Source organism: Pituophis catenifer, unplaced genomic scaffold (genome assembly GCF_029215685.1).
Source record: "Pituophis catenifer annectens isolate HBS135680 unplaced genomic scaffold, rPitCat1.0.hap2 SCAF_9, whole genome shotgun sequence".
In the NCBI taxonomy this organism is placed as follows: Eukaryota; Metazoa; Chordata; class Lepidosauria; order Squamata; family Colubridae; genus Pituophis; species Pituophis catenifer.
Genome location: NW_027256889.1, coordinates 3,226,262 through 3,242,554, shown reverse-complemented (window position 1 = coordinate 3,242,554; position 16,293 = coordinate 3,226,262). Strand labels below are relative to the sequence as shown.

At 50.5% G+C, this 16,293-nt stretch overlaps 1 protein-coding gene across 1 annotated transcript; it reads right to left on the bottom strand.

Annotated features, from left to right (window-relative positions):
• Positions 1–707: 707 nt before the first annotated feature.
• NOP53 (NOP53 ribosome biogenesis factor) lies at positions 708–16,293 on the bottom strand. The gene is made up of 13 exons (XM_070949334.1): positions 16,050–16,293; positions 15,217–15,281; positions 13,404–13,488; positions 11,996–12,198; positions 10,864–10,934; positions 10,686–10,781; positions 10,381–10,485; positions 8,117–8,317; positions 7,307–7,482; positions 5,423–5,489; positions 2,985–3,061; positions 2,007–2,063; positions 708–774 (listed from the first exon to the last, which is right to left on the bottom strand). The coding sequence occupies exons 1-13, from the start codon at positions 16,277–16,279 to the stop codon at positions 768–770; spliced, it is 1,440 nt and encodes a 479-aa protein (XP_070805435.1). The 5' UTR covers positions 16,280–16,293; the 3' UTR covers positions 708–767.

The following is a 16,293-nucleotide window of genomic DNA, read 5'->3' as shown; positions in this document are numbered from 1 at the left end:
CAAGTCTTCAGGCCCCGACAGAAGGAACGGAGATCAGGTGCCGTCCGGAGCTCAGTGGGTAACTCGTTCCAGAGGGCAGGGGTGCCCACAGAGAAAAATATTTAGTAAGGTAAAGGTTCCCCTCGCACATATGTGCTGGTCGTTCCTGACTCTAGGGGGCGGTGCTCATCTCCGTTCCAAAGCCGAAGAGCCAGCGCTGTCCGAAGACGTCTCCGTGGTCATGTGGCCGGCATGACTCAATGCCAAAGGCACACGGAACGCTGTTCCCTTCCCACCAAAGGGGGTCCCTATTTTTCCACTTGCATTTTTTACCTGCTTTTTCGAATTGCTAGGTTGGCAGAAGCTGGGACAAGTAACAGGAACTCACCCCGTTACGCGGCACTAGGGATTCGAACCGCTGAACTGCCGACCTTTCGATCGACAAGCTCAACATCTTAGCCACTGAGCCACTGCGCCCCAAAAAATATTTATATGCATATAATCATATATAATACACTAAAATTTTGAAACGTCTAAAACCCCAAGTTTTCGCCCCCCCCCCCCGGAATATCGTCTCGCATCCCCGGTTCGTAGCCCCTGCCCTAGCCAGACCCACTGATCCCCAGGTTAAGGAAAAGGAGAACGGGCGAGGATCTCTGGTGGGGGAAGGTGGTGGGGATAACCCAGAGAAAAAGGGGGAAAGAATCAAGCAAAAACAAGACTTCAGGTTGGTTTGTGGCTTTTTAATGAAACATGTGGGAGATCTCGGGATGCTAATTTTCGCGCTTCTATAATCTGCAGAGAAGACAAGGAGGGGAGAGAAAAGAGGGGTGAAAATGATGTGTGCCATAATTAAAACGATTTAAAAAAAAAAATAGAAGGAACTGGAAGTTTGCTTTTCACCCCCCTCGCTACCCCCAAAGTGAGAAGGGGAAAAAATAGATATAAATCAGGTCATCACTGAACCACCGAGCCTGGATGGGGTAGAAACCCTCAGCTCTCGTGGGGTGTCAGAGAAAGGGGCAAACTGCCCCCAATTGGATTTCAATTGGGGGCAGTTTGCCAAGGCTCTTGGCAGTTACCAAGAGCCTTGGTAGTACAGTGGTCTAAAGCACCCTGTTATTAAGACCAGCTGCCTGCAATTACTGCAAGTTCGAATCTCGCCAGGCTCAAGGTGGACTCAGCCTTCCATCCTTTCTAAGGTAGGTAAATTGAGGACCCAGTTTGTGGGGGCAATAAGCTGACTGTATAAATATACAAAAGGATGAAGGCTATTGCTTAGCGCATTGTAAGCCGCCCTGAGTCTCCGGAGAAGGGCAGCATATAAATCAAATTTAAAAAAAAAAAAAAAAATCCTGTGCCAAGAAGTCCTAATCTCCTTTTTGGGTGGGGTAAGCTTCTCTCAATGATTTATCTTTCCCAGTGAGATGAAATTCTTCCATTCTCAGATATCCCAAAGGTGCTTTTTCAAAAGGCAATTGGATTCAAAAGGTGGATGAGGGCTCAACGACTCTCAGAAAGAGAACTAACGACCAGATGACCGCAAGGAATATCAATCCTGCCATCCGCCACCATTCAGTCAGAACGGAGGAAGCTTCTCGGATGAGAAACGAAACGACTTCAAGGAAAAACCCAAAGAAAGTCCAGTTGCCTTTTGAAAAAAGCACATTTTGGGACAACTATGACCTGGATGAATGAGAATCTCCATAGATTTCCCTTCTTAAGACTTAAAACTGAAGGGTCCACGACTTACAAGCAGCTTCAGATTTCGGGATCAGGCACCTCCCAAAAGAAGTAAACAAAAACTTGGGTTTCTCAACTTGAAATGTAAGAGGAACAAGGGCCATCAGTTTAGAAAGCCCGTAAGCATATGACGGCTGCTCCTGATGGGAGTTGTAATCCATCCCAAAGGCACCAGCCCTGGGATGGACAGCCTTATAGCATCCTTCTACCCTGGCCCGCTTCAACACAACTGGACCAGTCAGCCGGTCTTGGCCAGAGCTCTTCCCAGCCCAAAAGCAACTTACGTGATTTCCCGGAAAGCTCGCTTTTCAACGTATTTCAATCGGTATTTCCTTTTGAACCTGGTTAGGGAAGAAACCACATTGTTAGATCCACGGAGGGAGGAAATTAAGCCGGCTTGTTTCCATCCAAAGAGGCTGCTGGCAAAGTTGTGTGAAAGGGAAGGGGATGCAGGACTATAAATAACACGGAGGTTTCTTGTCCGTCGATCAATATCCCTTAGCTAACGGAAGCTTACATAGCTGCTCTCCGTTTTTTCCTTGAAAAATCTTTTTTTTTATTAAAAAAAAAAAGTGGTCCCTCAATAGAGTCGGATAATTTGTGTCATTCAACCAGTGGTGAAATCTAAAATTTGTTACTACCGGTTCTGTGGGTATGGTTTGATGGGGGGGGAAATGTGACTGGGTGGGTGTGGCCAATTTTATTTTTATTTTTTTTACTTTTAAAACCATTTTTTCTACAACCTCTTCCGCAAAGAGGTTGTAAAAAAATGCTTTCAAAAGGCTCTGATGATCCAAGCTGAGTTGCCTGATCGTCAGAGGCATTTAAAAGAAATGCCAGAAGAGCCTTGGTAGTACAGTGGTCTAAGGCACCCTCTTATTAAGCTGTTATTAAGACTAGCTGCCTGCAATTACTGCAGGTTTGAATCTCGCCAAGGCTCAAGGTTGACTCAGCCTTCCATCCTTTCTAAGGTAGGTAAATTGAGGACCCAGTTTGTGGGGGCAATAAGCTGACTTTGTATAAATATACAAAAGTATGAAGGCTATTGCTTAGCTCATTGTAAGCCGCCCTGAGTCTCCGGAGAAGGGCGGCATATAAATCAAATTAAAAAAAAGAAAAAAACCTTTGATGATCGTGCGGCTCAGCTGGGGGTGGGGGCAGGGATTTTTGCTACCGGTTCTCCGAACCACCCGCCTCCATTGAAGGTTTTGGTGACCCCGTCCCACCGTTTCTCATCCCGTTATTCCATCCCAGAGACTCACTTGGCCCGCTCTCGGGGTTCGATCATGTTGCGTTTCTGTAAGCTCTTGAATCGGTCCTTCAGGATGCTGCCTTCCGGCTGCGGGAGAAAAGAGCAAACAGGAGCTCAGGATGGCCAACGGCAAAGGCGGGGAAGGGGGAAGGAGAAGGGAGACCCAGCTGGCCTTCGTGTTTCAGAGATCAATCAGGAAAGCTATCAGAGATGCCCAGAAGGGAGAGAGGGAGGGAGGGAGGGAGGGAGGGAGGAAAGGAAGGAAGAGGGAGGGAGGGAAGAAAGGAAGGAAGGAAGGGAAGGAAGGAAGGAAGAAAGGAAGGGAGGGAAGGAAAGGAGGGAGAAAGGAAGGAGGGGAGGGAGGGAAGAAAGGAAGGAAGGAAGAAAGGGAGGGAGGGAAGGAAAGAAGGGAGAAAGGAAGGAGGGGAGGGAGGGAGGGAAGGAAGAAAGGAAGAGGGAGAGAGGGGAAGGAGGGAAGGAAGGGAGAGGGAGGGAGGGAGGGAAGAAAAGAAGGAAGTGGGAGGGAGGGAGGGAAACGAAACCCAATTTACAGTACAGATAGTCCTTGACTTACTACCACGATTGAGCCCAAAATGTCTTTTGCTAAGCGAGACAGCTGTTAAGTGAATCCCTGATTTTGTTAACGGTTGTTAAGTGAATCTGCTTTCCTCACTGACTTTGCTCGTCAGAAGGTTGCAAAAAGATGATCAGGCGATCCCCACCGGGGATAACAGCCACCATCATAAATGTGAGTCAGCTGTCAAGGATCCGAATGTAAATCACGCGTGACCGTGCAAAGGTCACTGAGTGTGAAAAAGGGGCTGCAAGTCACCTTTTTTTTTCAGGGCCGTTGTAACTTCGGTCACTAAGCGGAGTGTCGTAACTCGAGAACTCCCACCTGTATTCCAGTCTCCAGCAACATCTTCGACCACAATTGCCCAAACCAGATGTGGTGAAAAAGGGAGACACACCTTGAATGCTTTCCATGCAATCCCAACAATATCTTTTTTTCTTTAAAGCAAAGTGAGAAGCCCCCCCTCCCTCTCCTCCTCCCCCCCCTCACACCTCCAGAAGAGACTCTGCAGGCGACAAAAGGAGAGCTTTTCACGCCATCTCAGCTCCTCACGTACACGCAGGGTGGTGCCTTCCTGCTCGGTTGAGATCAGAGTGATTTTTCTCGGGATCTGCCAGGGTGGGAGGTTGGGAAGCTGGGAAGGGAACGGGGCAATGCTGGACGGGGCTGTGCGAAGAGCCCCCCTGCAAGCCCAGGGTTTAAAGAAGGGGTCTCTGGTGCTCTCTGAGCTGGGCTCTTTTTATTCAGGCCTTTCGTTACTCCAACTAGCCAACATCATCAGCAGTGCTGGTAGAGAGTGGAGTTTGCAGAGAGGAGGAGGAGGAGGAGAAAGGGGGGGGGAGGAGGAGGAAAAGGAGGGGGGAGGAGGAGGAGGGGGGGAGGAGGGCGACAACTGTGGGGTCCTTGGTGCTCTCTGAGGTTTTCTTGCGGACGTTTCATTACCCAGCTCGGTAACATCATCAGTGCTAGTAGAGAGTAGTAGGTTAAAGCTGCAATACCCCAAGCGATTAATCTAGCATTTCCATCTCCTTGGAACATCCGACTCTCATTGCTTTTTCTTTAAAAAAAAAAAAAAAAAACCCTTTTGGAGCCTATTATCAGGGGAATCCCGCAGGACTTTCTGTTCGCGACGCCATCATTTTCGGACCGTATAAAAAGAGTCTCCATTTTAATTTGCAAACAGAGCGGGTTTCATATTTGCTCGCTGGGAATGTCATTGTACTTTTTTTTTTTTTTAAATTGACCGTTTGCGTAATCTTCCACGCTGAAAAAGAAGTAAGGGGTGTGGGGTGTGGCTGGAGGGTGCCTCAGATCCCTGATCCTTACCCACTCGGTAGGACCAGGGGGTCCCCTGGGGTCCTTCACATTCCCAGCAACAGCTGCTGCGAATTCTCCGAGCGCAAGGATGGGTCTCATCATTGGACACCAGGAGGGGGGCGGGGGGAAGAAGACGCCCCCCCCCGTAGAACCTCAGCAGGAGGAGCGTGCTCTCTCTGCCGCTCCCCTTCCATTATTGGGGGCGCCCCCCACCCCACCCCAGATCTCTCCCAAGGCTCTACAGCAGAGGTCTTCAAACTTGGCGGCTTTAAGACTTGTGGACTTCAACTCCCAGAATTCTCCAGCCAGCTATACTATGCTGGCTGGAGAATTCTGGGAGTTGAAGTCCACAAGTCTTAAAGCCGCCAAGTTTGAAGACCTCTGCTCTACAAGTAGAGTCCTTGACTTATGACCACGACGAAGCCCAACATTTTGGTGGTTTAAGTGAGCTTGGCCCCCATTTTGTGGCCTTTCTTGCCACCGTTGCCAAGTGAATCCCTGCGGTGGGCGATTCTCTGCCATGCAGGTGCGTGCCAAAAAGCCGGAGGGCCACTTACCCTGAGTGTCCTCAAGGACTCCGCCAGTTCACTGCTCAACTGCACGTCCACATCGGGTTCTTCGTACCTGCCGGGAAAAGACCGGGGAAAAAAAACCTAGCTGAGAAACAGGAGGCCAAGCTTTTCTTTCTGCCACCCCCTCCTTCTCTTCTCCCCCCCCCCGGGCGCGCCCATCAAAGCCACCTTCCTGCTTTCCATTCATTCCTTTATTTGTACAAATGTATTTGGCCGCCCGTCTCACCGCAGGTGAGTAACTCTGGGCGGCTTACCATCTTAGAAAAAGGTAAAACCGATATGCCAAATGCTGCGGGGCCAATACAACGATGGGGGAGGGCCAGAGCAGGATGGGGGAGGGGGTGGGATCTCTTGTTTAAGCGATCGATCACCTTCCTCCCCCCCCCCGATGCTCCCCCATTGGAGCCCCAAGCTAAGATCTGGCAGGGCTCTTTAGGCTCTTGGGGAAGTTTGGGAGCCGATCTCATTCCCAGTGGCAAGGTGTTCCACAGGGCAGGTGTGATAGCAGAGAAGGCTGCTGGCTGGAATAGTTAACAGAAGAACAGAGTTGGAAGGGAGGACCTTGGAAGTCTTCTAGTACATTCCAGGCAAATGGACCTGCGCGTGCGCAAGATGGCGGTTCCCCGAAGTGTCGGCTGAGATCGGGGGATGAAAGGACGAGCGACAGACAAACAATGCAGGCTGGTGACCCCCAGGGGGAGGGCCTTCTCTGTGGGGGCACCTACCCTCTGGAATCAGCTGCCTCCAGAGATAAGGAGAATCCAAGACCTCGGTGCCTTCCGCCGTGCCCTTAAAACCTTCTTTTTCCAGCAAGCCGGGCTGGCTTAACATATTTTTTAATATTTTTTAATTGGTCTGTTATCTAAAATTGGGGCCAAATTAATATATATCCTTTTAATTGTTTTTAATGTTTGTATTGTATGTTTTTAGCTGGCTGTACACCGCCCTGAGTCCCTCGGGAGAAGGTGCGGTATATAAATTCGAAATAAAATAAAATAAATAAAATAAATCGTTCTCCAATCCCTTCTTAAACACCTCCGGTCATGGAGCACCCACAACTTCTGGTGGCAAGCAGTTCCCCTGGTTAATTGTCCTCACTGTCAGGAAATTTCTCCTTAGTTCTAAGTTGCTTCTCTCCTTGATGAGTTTCCATCTGTTGCTTCTTGTTCAACTCTCAGGTGTCTCAAAGGCAACTACTGGACTTTTCTTGTTTCCCTTTGACGTTTCGCTTCTCATCTGAAGAAGCTTCTTGGAGGAGAAGTGAAACATCTTCAAAGAAAAACGTCTTGAAAAGGCACCTTTGGGTCAACTATGACCTGGATGACTGAGAATCTCCCTAGACTTTCCTTCTGGTGCTGAGAAGAGCAGGTCGATCTCCCCTTCTTCTTTGTAGCAGCCCCACAGATATTGGAATCCTGATATCGTGTCACCCCTAGTCCTTCTTTTCACTAGAGTAAGGGAAAGGGAAAGGTTCCCCTTGCACATATGCGCTAATCGTTCCCGACTCTAGGGGGCGGTGCTCATCTCCGTTTCAAAGCCGAAGAGCCAGCGCTGTCCAAAGACGTCTCCGGGGTCATGTGCCCGGCATGACTCAACGCCAAAGGCGCACGGAACGCTCTTCCCTTCCCATCAAAGGTGGTCCCTATTTTTCTACTTGCATTTTTTACCTGCTTTCGAACTGCTGGGTTGGCAGAAACTGGGACAAGTCACGGGAGCTCACCCCGTTACGCGGCGCTAGGGATTCGAACCGCTGAACTGCCGACCTTTCGACCGACAAGCTTGAGAGTCACTGGAGTAGACCTACCCAATTCCTGCAACCGTCCTTCGTGCGTTTTTTAGCCTCCGGCTATCTTTGCCCCTCTGACTTACTTGAGCCTGCCCAGCCGTTTGGGTTTGACGGCCTCCAGTTTCCGCTTGGCTTCCCGTCTCTGCTTCCGGCGTTGCAGCTCGGCCTCCCGCTGTTTCAGCTGCAGCCGGATGGATTTCAACTGGAAGAGCTCCTGTTTCCGGAGTCGGGTGGCCTTCTCGGAGAGCTCGCGGGCTTTCTGTGCCGGGAGAAGCAGCGGGGAAAGAGAGGAGGAGGAGGAGGAGGTGATCAGGGGCGCTGCGGGGGGCCAGTTGTGTTTTCCTTCAGGGACTGCCAAGCAAAGAGCCATGTCTTCCCACCCCCCCACCCCATCAGCGTGGTCTCGGTGGCTCCAGCCGCCATCCACAAGCTGGCATCTCCCCTGCTTCGGCAGAGCTGACGCAGGGAGATGGCAGATGGCAGCGCCAAGGCTGGGCCAGATGGCGGGGCGTTTTGGGAGCCACAACATCCTCGGCCGAGAGGCTAAATAAGCCCCGGTTGGCAAGGGGCCCAGGAGGCAGCCCCGGAGCGGTGGCATTGTTGCTTCAAGGACAGTGAGGAGAGCTTGAAAAGGAATCCCTGCCGTGCCCGTCACACAACACACAACAATGGCAGACGCAAAGGAAACAGCGTTGTATTTACTCTACTCTCACAACAGAGTACCTTATGCCACTCTTGAGCCGCCCGGAAAGGCAGAACCGCTACCTTCACCGGCAATCCCGCGTGAGCTGGGAACCAGGGGGATTGTAGTCTTAACCCTTCTAGAAACTGAGGTCGTGCAAAGCAGATTTCACTGCCCCCTCCTGGAGTCTCCGCAGGATAGGAGAACTCACCAGCTGTTTGGCGGCTTTTTCTTTCTTGCGCTGCTGTTCCGTTTTCTTTTCTCTGACCGCCGTTGCTGTGAAGAGAGGGGAGGCCTCGCCGGAGACTGCCTGCAGAGCCTCCTCTGGGGGTCTTGGTGGGCTGCCTTGCCCTTCCTCGCCCTCCGATTCCTCTTCCATGAGGCCCTCGCACTGTTCCTGAAATGCTGACTCCTGGTAAGAGGGCAGAAGAGGAGAGGAGCTGAAAGGGAAGCACCAGAGGGGAGGCAGGCCCGTGCCTGCTTGTAACCCAGGAGCTCAGAGATTGGCCTCTGGGGTTCCCTGCTCCCAACAGACTCACAATAAACTGGGTGTCCCATTCGACACAGTTTTCAAAAGCAGAAATCGGCCTCTTGGCAAGCCCTGCCCAGGAGCCCCAGGTGAGCCCAGCTGTGGGACCTGCAGGTACGTCACGGCCCCACCGTGAAGGAAGGAACCAACAGGAGGAAGGAGAAGCCTCCTGTTGGTTCCTTCCACACTTTGGTGGTTTCCACCTTGAGACATTTTCTTTGTTTAATTTTGTACTTTGCCTTTATTGTTTTTATACACAAATCAGTCTGGAAAAGGCCGAGGAAGTTTGGTCTAGTGCCGTGATGGCGAACTGATGGCACGCGTGCCACAGAGCCATATCGGTGGCCATGCAAGCATTGCCCTAGCTCAGCTCTGATGCGTGCCAGCTAATTTTCGGGCCTTCTGGGCCCACCGGAAGTCAGGAAACAAACTATTTCCGGCCTCCGGAGGGCCTCAGGAGAGGTGGGGAAGGCCCATTTTTCGCTCTTCCCAGGCTCCAGAGACTTTCTAGGAACTTGGGGAGGGCGAAAACAGCCTTCACCCCCCCCCCACTCCGGAGGCCCTCTGGAGGCCGGAAACAGCCCATTTCTTGACTTCCGGTGGGCCCAAAAGGCCTGTTTTTCAGAAACGAGCTGTTTCTGGCCTCTGGAGGGCTGTGGGGAAGGCCGTTTTCGCCCTCCCCCAGGCTCCAAGAAAGGCTCTGGAGCCTGGGGAGGGCGAAAAAAACGGGCCTACTGGGCCCACCATGCCATCCCGTGCCAAAAGCAGGGAGAGCACCGGGGGGGGGGGGGGGGTTATGTGTGTGGGCGCACGCGCGCGCTACCCCCGCTTTTGGCACACGACGGCAAAAAGGTTAGCCATCACTGGTGTAGTGGTTAAGGCACCAGGCTAGAAACTAGGCATGAAAACCAGTTGGGTGAGCTTGGGCACCATGCACCAGGAGGCTGGGAGTTCTAGTCCTGCCCTTGGCAGAAAACCTAGCTGGGTGACTTTGGGCCAATCACTCTTTCAGCCCAGCCCACCTCACAGGGTGGTTGTGGTGGGGAAAATAGGAGGAGGAAGGAGTATTAGCTATGTTTGCCACTTTGAGTTATTTGTAAAAATAACTCAAAGCTTTGCAGTCTGCAAGACTGCACCGTCCAGAAGAGGAGGGGGAAAGAAGAAAAAAGCTGGCCCAACATCACTGAACTGAGGTTGCAGTTAGGAGAAAACATCCCTTCAAAAATGACCCCCAGCCCCTGCAATTATCTTCTTCCACACGGCTGCTCTTTCTTTCTCCCATATTTAAGTGGGCCTGGGCCTCCCGTTTCCACTGATACCATCCCTTTCACGCCATGTATTCTCAAGACAAGCCAATCCTGCTGTCCCCGTCGGAATTGTGACCTCAACCATGGGAAAGTCCTTCCTCCAATCATTGTAATCTCCTCTCTGAATAATTCTATCCTAAGAAGAATTCAGGACAGAATTCAGTCCCTTGTTCAGGACTGGCCCTGTTCTGTTCCCCAGGCATCTGGCTCCACTGGGAAACAGGCAGATAAACTCTAGCAAACAGGTTTTCATGCAGATTATATTTATTTGGGAATCCTTGAACATATAGACTTACAATCATGGTGAGTCAGGGTGAGGTTCATCCATATTTCATAATCTATCCCATTTCCTAGTTTTAAAAGGATGGTAGTTCTGTCCCCCTGTTCAGAAAGCATGTTTTTCTCTCTTCTGAGCTAATTCAAAAAATGGCCAGGTCTTTGTTCTAAACCCACAGAATGCCTCAGTGGCCAATCAGACACACAGATATGGTCACATGTCATGGACTACATTTCCCATAATGCAATCTCTCTCTACATCTCCCACAATGCAATCTCTTAAGGAGACAGCTTTTAATCCTTAAGGTAACTAAGTCACCACAACACACTATCTGTAACAGCACAGGCCCTCCTTGCACTCACCTGGGTGGGGGCCTCAGCGGCGGTGGGGAAATTCAACTGACGCTGCAGCCTCTCCTCTGCCTTCTGCCTCACCAGCTCAGCTTCAAAGGCTTGGAGGAGCAATGCCTGAGGGTGGGTGGAGAGAGCGGGGCAAAAGAAGAAGAGAAACCCAGTTGAGCTCTTCACGCGGACGTCAGCAAGCTTCCCACCTGGGCCCCTGCGTGAAATCCACCCCAATGGATCACACGGGATTCCCAAGTGCCAGAAAGGAGGGAAACAAAACCTCCCTGCCTTCTTCACGGCAATTCACTAAGCGCTGCCAGTACCTGGTGAGACTGGAAGCTGGGGTTGTAAGACCCTCCTGGCGAGATGATCTCCATGGCTGGCAGCTCGGATGGGGTCTTCTTCAGACGGTCAGGACGCTGGAGGAAACATCCCAGGATGTGAGGCTCAGCCTGCAGGCCCCTTTCCCACCGCCCGCTACGGAACGGGCCCAGCGCTTACCTTCACAGGCTGCTTCTTGGTTTGTTCCAGGAAAAAGGCGTCTTGCCCAGCTAGAGCTTGATCAAGGGGGTCTGACGGCAAGGAAACGAGAGGCAGTTTGGTCTAGTGGTTATGGCACCAGGGCTAGAAAGTGTTGTGAATTCAAGTCCTGCCTTAGGCATGAAAAGCCAGCTGGGTGACCAGTCAGAAATGTTTTTCATGTCACTCCTGGTTTCAACCGATTTGAACTATTATTTGGTCTATGGTCAATCAGTAGGAGACTGGGAGTTCTAGTCCCGCCTTAGGAAGGAAAGCCTCCTGGGTGACTTAGGGCCAATCACCAGGAGACTGGGAGTTCTAGTCCCGCCTTAGGAAGGAAAGCCTCCTGGGTGACTTAGGGCCAATCACCAGGAGACTGGGAGTTCTAGACCTGCCTTAGGAAGGAAAGCCTCCTGGGTGACTTAGGGCCAATCACCAGGAGACTGGGAGTTCTAGACCTGCCTTAGGAAGGAAAGCCTCCTGGGTGACTTAGGGCCAATCACCAGGAGACTGGGAGTTCTAGACCTGCCTTAGGAAGGAAAGCCTCCTGGGTGACTTAGGGCCAATCACCAGGAGACTGGGAGTTCTAGACCTGCCTTAGGAAGGAAAGCCTCCTGAGTGACTTAGAGCCAATCACCAGGAGACTGGGAGTTCTAGACCTGCCTTAGGAAGGAAAGCCTCCTGGGTGACTTAGAGCCAATCACCAGGAGACTGGGAGTTCTAGTCCTGCCTTAGGAAGGAAAGCCTCCTGGGTGACTTAGGGCCAATCACCAGGAGACTGGGAGTTCTAGACCTGCCTTAGGAAGGAAAGCCTCCTGAGTGACTTAGAGCCAATCACCAGGAGACTGGGAGTTCTAGACCTGCCTTAGGAAGGAAAGCCTCCTGAGTGACTTAGAGCCAATCACCAGGAGACTGGGAGTTCTAGTCCTGCCTTAGGAAGGAAAGCCTCCTGGGTGACTTAGGGCCAATCACCAGGAGACTGGGAGTTCTAGACCTGCCTTAGGCAGGAAAGCCTCCTGGGTGACTTTGGGCCAGTCACAAATGTATTTCATTTCACTCCCGACTCGAACTATTATTCGGTCTATGGCTATCGGTTGAACAAACAGAGGCTTACTTGAATCTGCCCAAATGTCGTAGAATCCCCTAGAGGGATGGGTCCCGCTGTCTGCTCCGGCTGTGTTGGCTTTGGGAGGGTTTTGTAACCTCTGATGAAGGAGACGTTCTTTCCGGGGCACCACCCCTTTTTCTGCCAGCTTCTCCCAGAGTCGCTCTTTCCGTTTCAACTTCCGGCCGTTGGGGACCTGATACGAAAGGATGCTGAGGAGGAAGGAGGCAGGTTTTAGGTCGGGCAGGGCAGCTCGGTGTGGTTCGAAACGAGTTAAAACGGCATAATTAAAACGGCATAGTTAAAACGAGTTAAAACCCAGCGCTGAGCCATAAATCACAGGAAACAAACTGAAGTGGTTTCATGGGGCTTCGTCAAAATCCTTTCCCTGCATGCCAAAAGGCAAATTTAGACATTCCTCTATTTCAGCAGAGCTGGCTGGGGAATTCTGGGAGTTGAAGTCCACACATCGTCCGGCGGCCAAGGTTAAAAAACACTGCTCTATTTGAATGTTTGTTGCGACATTTTTCCGTTTGAAGAAGATGGCAGCAACGGGCCCACTTCTTCGGACACAATTTCCAGAAGAATCTCCATTTTTGGAAATAGCGCAACGGGGAGTACAGGTAGTCCTTGGCTTACAACAGTTCATTTAGTGACCGCTGGAAGTTACAACGGCACTGAACAAAATGAGTTATGACCGTCGTACCGTTTCCAAAATGATCAAAATTCAGATGCTTGGCAACGGACTCATATTTACGGCGGTCGCAGTGTCCCAGGGTCATGTGATCCCCTTTTGCAAAATTTCTGAAAAGCCGAGTCAACGGGAAAACCTGATTTACTTAACAGCGGTGTTACTAACTTAACAACTGCAGTGACTCACTTAACGATTGTGGCAAGAAAGTCATAAAATGGGACAAAACAGAGTTAACAACTGTCTCACTTAGCGACATAAATCTCGAACTCAATTGTGGTCGTAAGCCGAGGACTATCTATAAAAGGACAGCATTTCAAAGATGACACCGGACAATCAAAAAGTATTCCATTGACTCCAGTAAGTTATACCGAAAAAAATGTTGGGATCAGGGCAGCTGGCAAGGGAGAGGGGAAGAATGATGGCAGTCTTGTAACGTAGCAAAAACTCAGAAATGGAATCTGAATATTTTACAAGATGACAAAAACAAAAGGAACCATTGTTTCTTCAGTTTTTCACTTTTTCAGCTGCCCTGGACTACTAAAACTGCAAGAAGAGACGTCCAAATTAATTAAAATAAGACCCATTTCTTCTGCCCTATACTGTCCTTCCTTGAATCAAACATCCTTGCCCCCAAAATATGACAGAGAGAGACCCTGAAAAGGAATGAAGATGCCGGCTTCCCCCACACCCATCTCGCAATGAAAGACGGGAGACAAAACTCACTCTTTGGGTGGGGGGACCTTGGAATCTGGCTGTAGGATCAAGTCAATCTTCAGCGGTTTCTCTTTCACTGGTTGCTCTTTCTGACCTGGAACAAGAACGTAGGCAGGAAATGAACTCCGGAGAATCAATCACACCAGCGCTGGTAACAGTCAAGGTGAGGACTTGGACTCTTGAAGTAAAATCACCAGATTGGGTCTCTTTCCCTTACTGTGCTCTGCCCTCCAAAGCCCCTTGTCAAAAACTCGATTTGCCAGTGGCACTAAATCCGAGCTACAAAGAGAATTGTAGCTAACTCCCTTTATTATGCTTTCATGAAAAAGATCATTATCATTGTTAAAAACATGATTTTTTAAATTGTTTTAACATGCTTCGATGTCTGAATTGTAATGTATTTTTGAACTATAAGTTGCCCGGAGTCATTGATTGAGATGGGCAGCTATAGAAATGGAATAAATAAATCCTGCAAATCTTCACTTCCAAGGTGCCAGGTAAAGAACCAAAAAACACCACCGGGGGGGAAGTGATCAGAATGGATTACTGGTGATCTCAAAGAAATAGATCACAGGGATACTGTAACCCACCGAAACGACTACTAGTCTTACCCTCAACAGACTTTTCCTCTCAATTTAGATCTATGGTCTCATTTTTTTAGGTACTCAAGTCCCAAAAGGGTTTTGTTGGACCTTAAAAAAACAAGACAGGCAGGAAAATTTGACTCATTTTGAGTTGTGGTGCCTGGAAAAGGCTCCTGTGTATTCCTTGGACAATAAAGATGATTAACAAGTACTAGAACATGTAACACCAAACATGTCATTGAAATGCAACATCACAAAACTGCGCCTCACTTATTTTGCCTGTGTCATGCGTCGGATTTCACTGGACAAAGCAATTATGTTTGGAAGAGTTACCATATTTTTTGGAGTATAAGACACAGCTTAGTTTTTGGGGAGGAAAGTAGGGGGGGGGGGGAATCTGCCTACTACGTATTCATCCGGCTAGCATCTGGTCAGCTTCAGCACATTAGTTTGCTGGTTTTTAATCCCCTGCTTGGGGATAAAAAACAGCTTCTAAGGCACAGCTGAAAGGAAGCAGCAATGAGAAAAGCAGGCAAAGGGGGGGGGGGGAGGAGGGAGATCGCTTCACTCAGCTAGCGCCTGGTTAGGGCTGAAAAAAAGTTTCTAAAAAGCTACATTCGGAGTATAAGACACACACAAATTTTCAGCCTCTCTTGGGGGGGGGGGGGAAAGGTGTGTCTTATACTCCAAAAAATACGGTAGCGGTAAAAGGAAACCAGGCCACCAGGGAACAAGGTGGCTGGACACCATTCAAGCTAACCCCAGGCGCAGAAAACAGATTTAATAGAACAGGGGTGTCAAACTCAAGGCCTTGGGGGGGGGAGGGGGGAGACAGTATCTGGCCCATGGAGTATTTAGATCTGGCCCGTAAGGCTGACATGGAAACAGTGAAGGACCGGCCCGTGTGGCCCTCCCAAGCTCAGTTTTCACTGGCAGAAGGTTGCAGGAGGCTGTTGCAGCCGAAAACGGAGCTAGGGAGCCTGTTTTCGCTGGCAGAGCACTCGGGCCACCACTGGAGGCCCCCCCCATGAGTGATGTTGAGCTGGCTATGTCCCCTCCCCCCTCGAGGTCAAACACAAACCTGATGCAGCCCTCAATGTAATCGAGTTTGACACCCCTGCAATAGAACAACTCAAAGTAGTAGTGCAAGATTGAGAGATGTGGAGAGACCTGGCTGATAGAATTTCCCAAGAGTCGGGCACAACTGAATGGATATCATCATCATCATCACCACTCACCTTGTTGTTCATTGCTTGTATCTACGAAGAAGAGGCTTTCATCTGGCTTTTCCGACACCGGTCCTCTGGGGAGAAATATATATATATATATTTATAACTATATAAATAATATAATATATAAATAGTTCATGGTCTTTCGTCAAGAGCTAACACATTCCTGAGTTCTCAGTCACGGGAAGCAGCCAGTCTTCTCCTCCCCAACTCTTAACATTCTGGGGTGGGTGGGGATCTTCTTCGTGAAATGTCCTCAGGACTTTCACAACCATGAAGCCCTCAGCACAGGTAGTCCTCGACTTACAACAGTCCGTTTAGTGACCGTTCAAAGTTACAACGGCACTGGAAAAAAATGGGACTTGGGATCTTTTTTCACGTTTACTTAATAACCCTTGCCGCATCCCCGAAGGTCACAGGGATCAAAATTCGGACGCTTGCCAACCGACTCATACTTATGACCTTTGCTGTGTCCCTGAGGTTACGCAATCCCCTTTTGCGACCTTTTCGGACAAAAGCCAAGGTCCGAATGGGGAAGCCGGATTTCACTTAACGACCGTTCGATGAAAAGGTAAACCACGGCAGCAATCCAGTTAACGTGTTGAGAAAGACCGTAAAACGGGGCGAAGCTCCCTTAACGAACTTGTTGGCGGTCGTAAGTCGAGGACTACTGGCAGCCAGGTTTTCATCAGGACCCCCTCCGCGCATGCGCAGAAGCATACAGTCTCCAGTCCGCTCGCCCTTAACGCTGGCTCTCAGGGATAGACTGCCTCCGAATCCGGAGGCTCTATTTTTCCCCTTCCCCCGCTTCAGGAGCCTCCCTACGCCTCGCCGGGCCTCACCCCAAGTGCCGCAGCTCCGAGACTCGCTCCTCCAGCCACTCCCCGAGGTCTCGGCCCAGCTTGGCCTCGGGGCCCCGCCAGCGCTTCCAGCCTTTCTTGCGGTTCCGGGCGCCTCGGCCGCCCACCCGCCGCGAAGGGAGCCGGCTGGGGTCACGCGAGTTGGCTTTGAAGCCCAGGAAGGAGGAGGAGGAAGACGCGGCCGCCTGAGGAACAGCGCCCGGCGCCGCCATCTTGGGCCACGAGA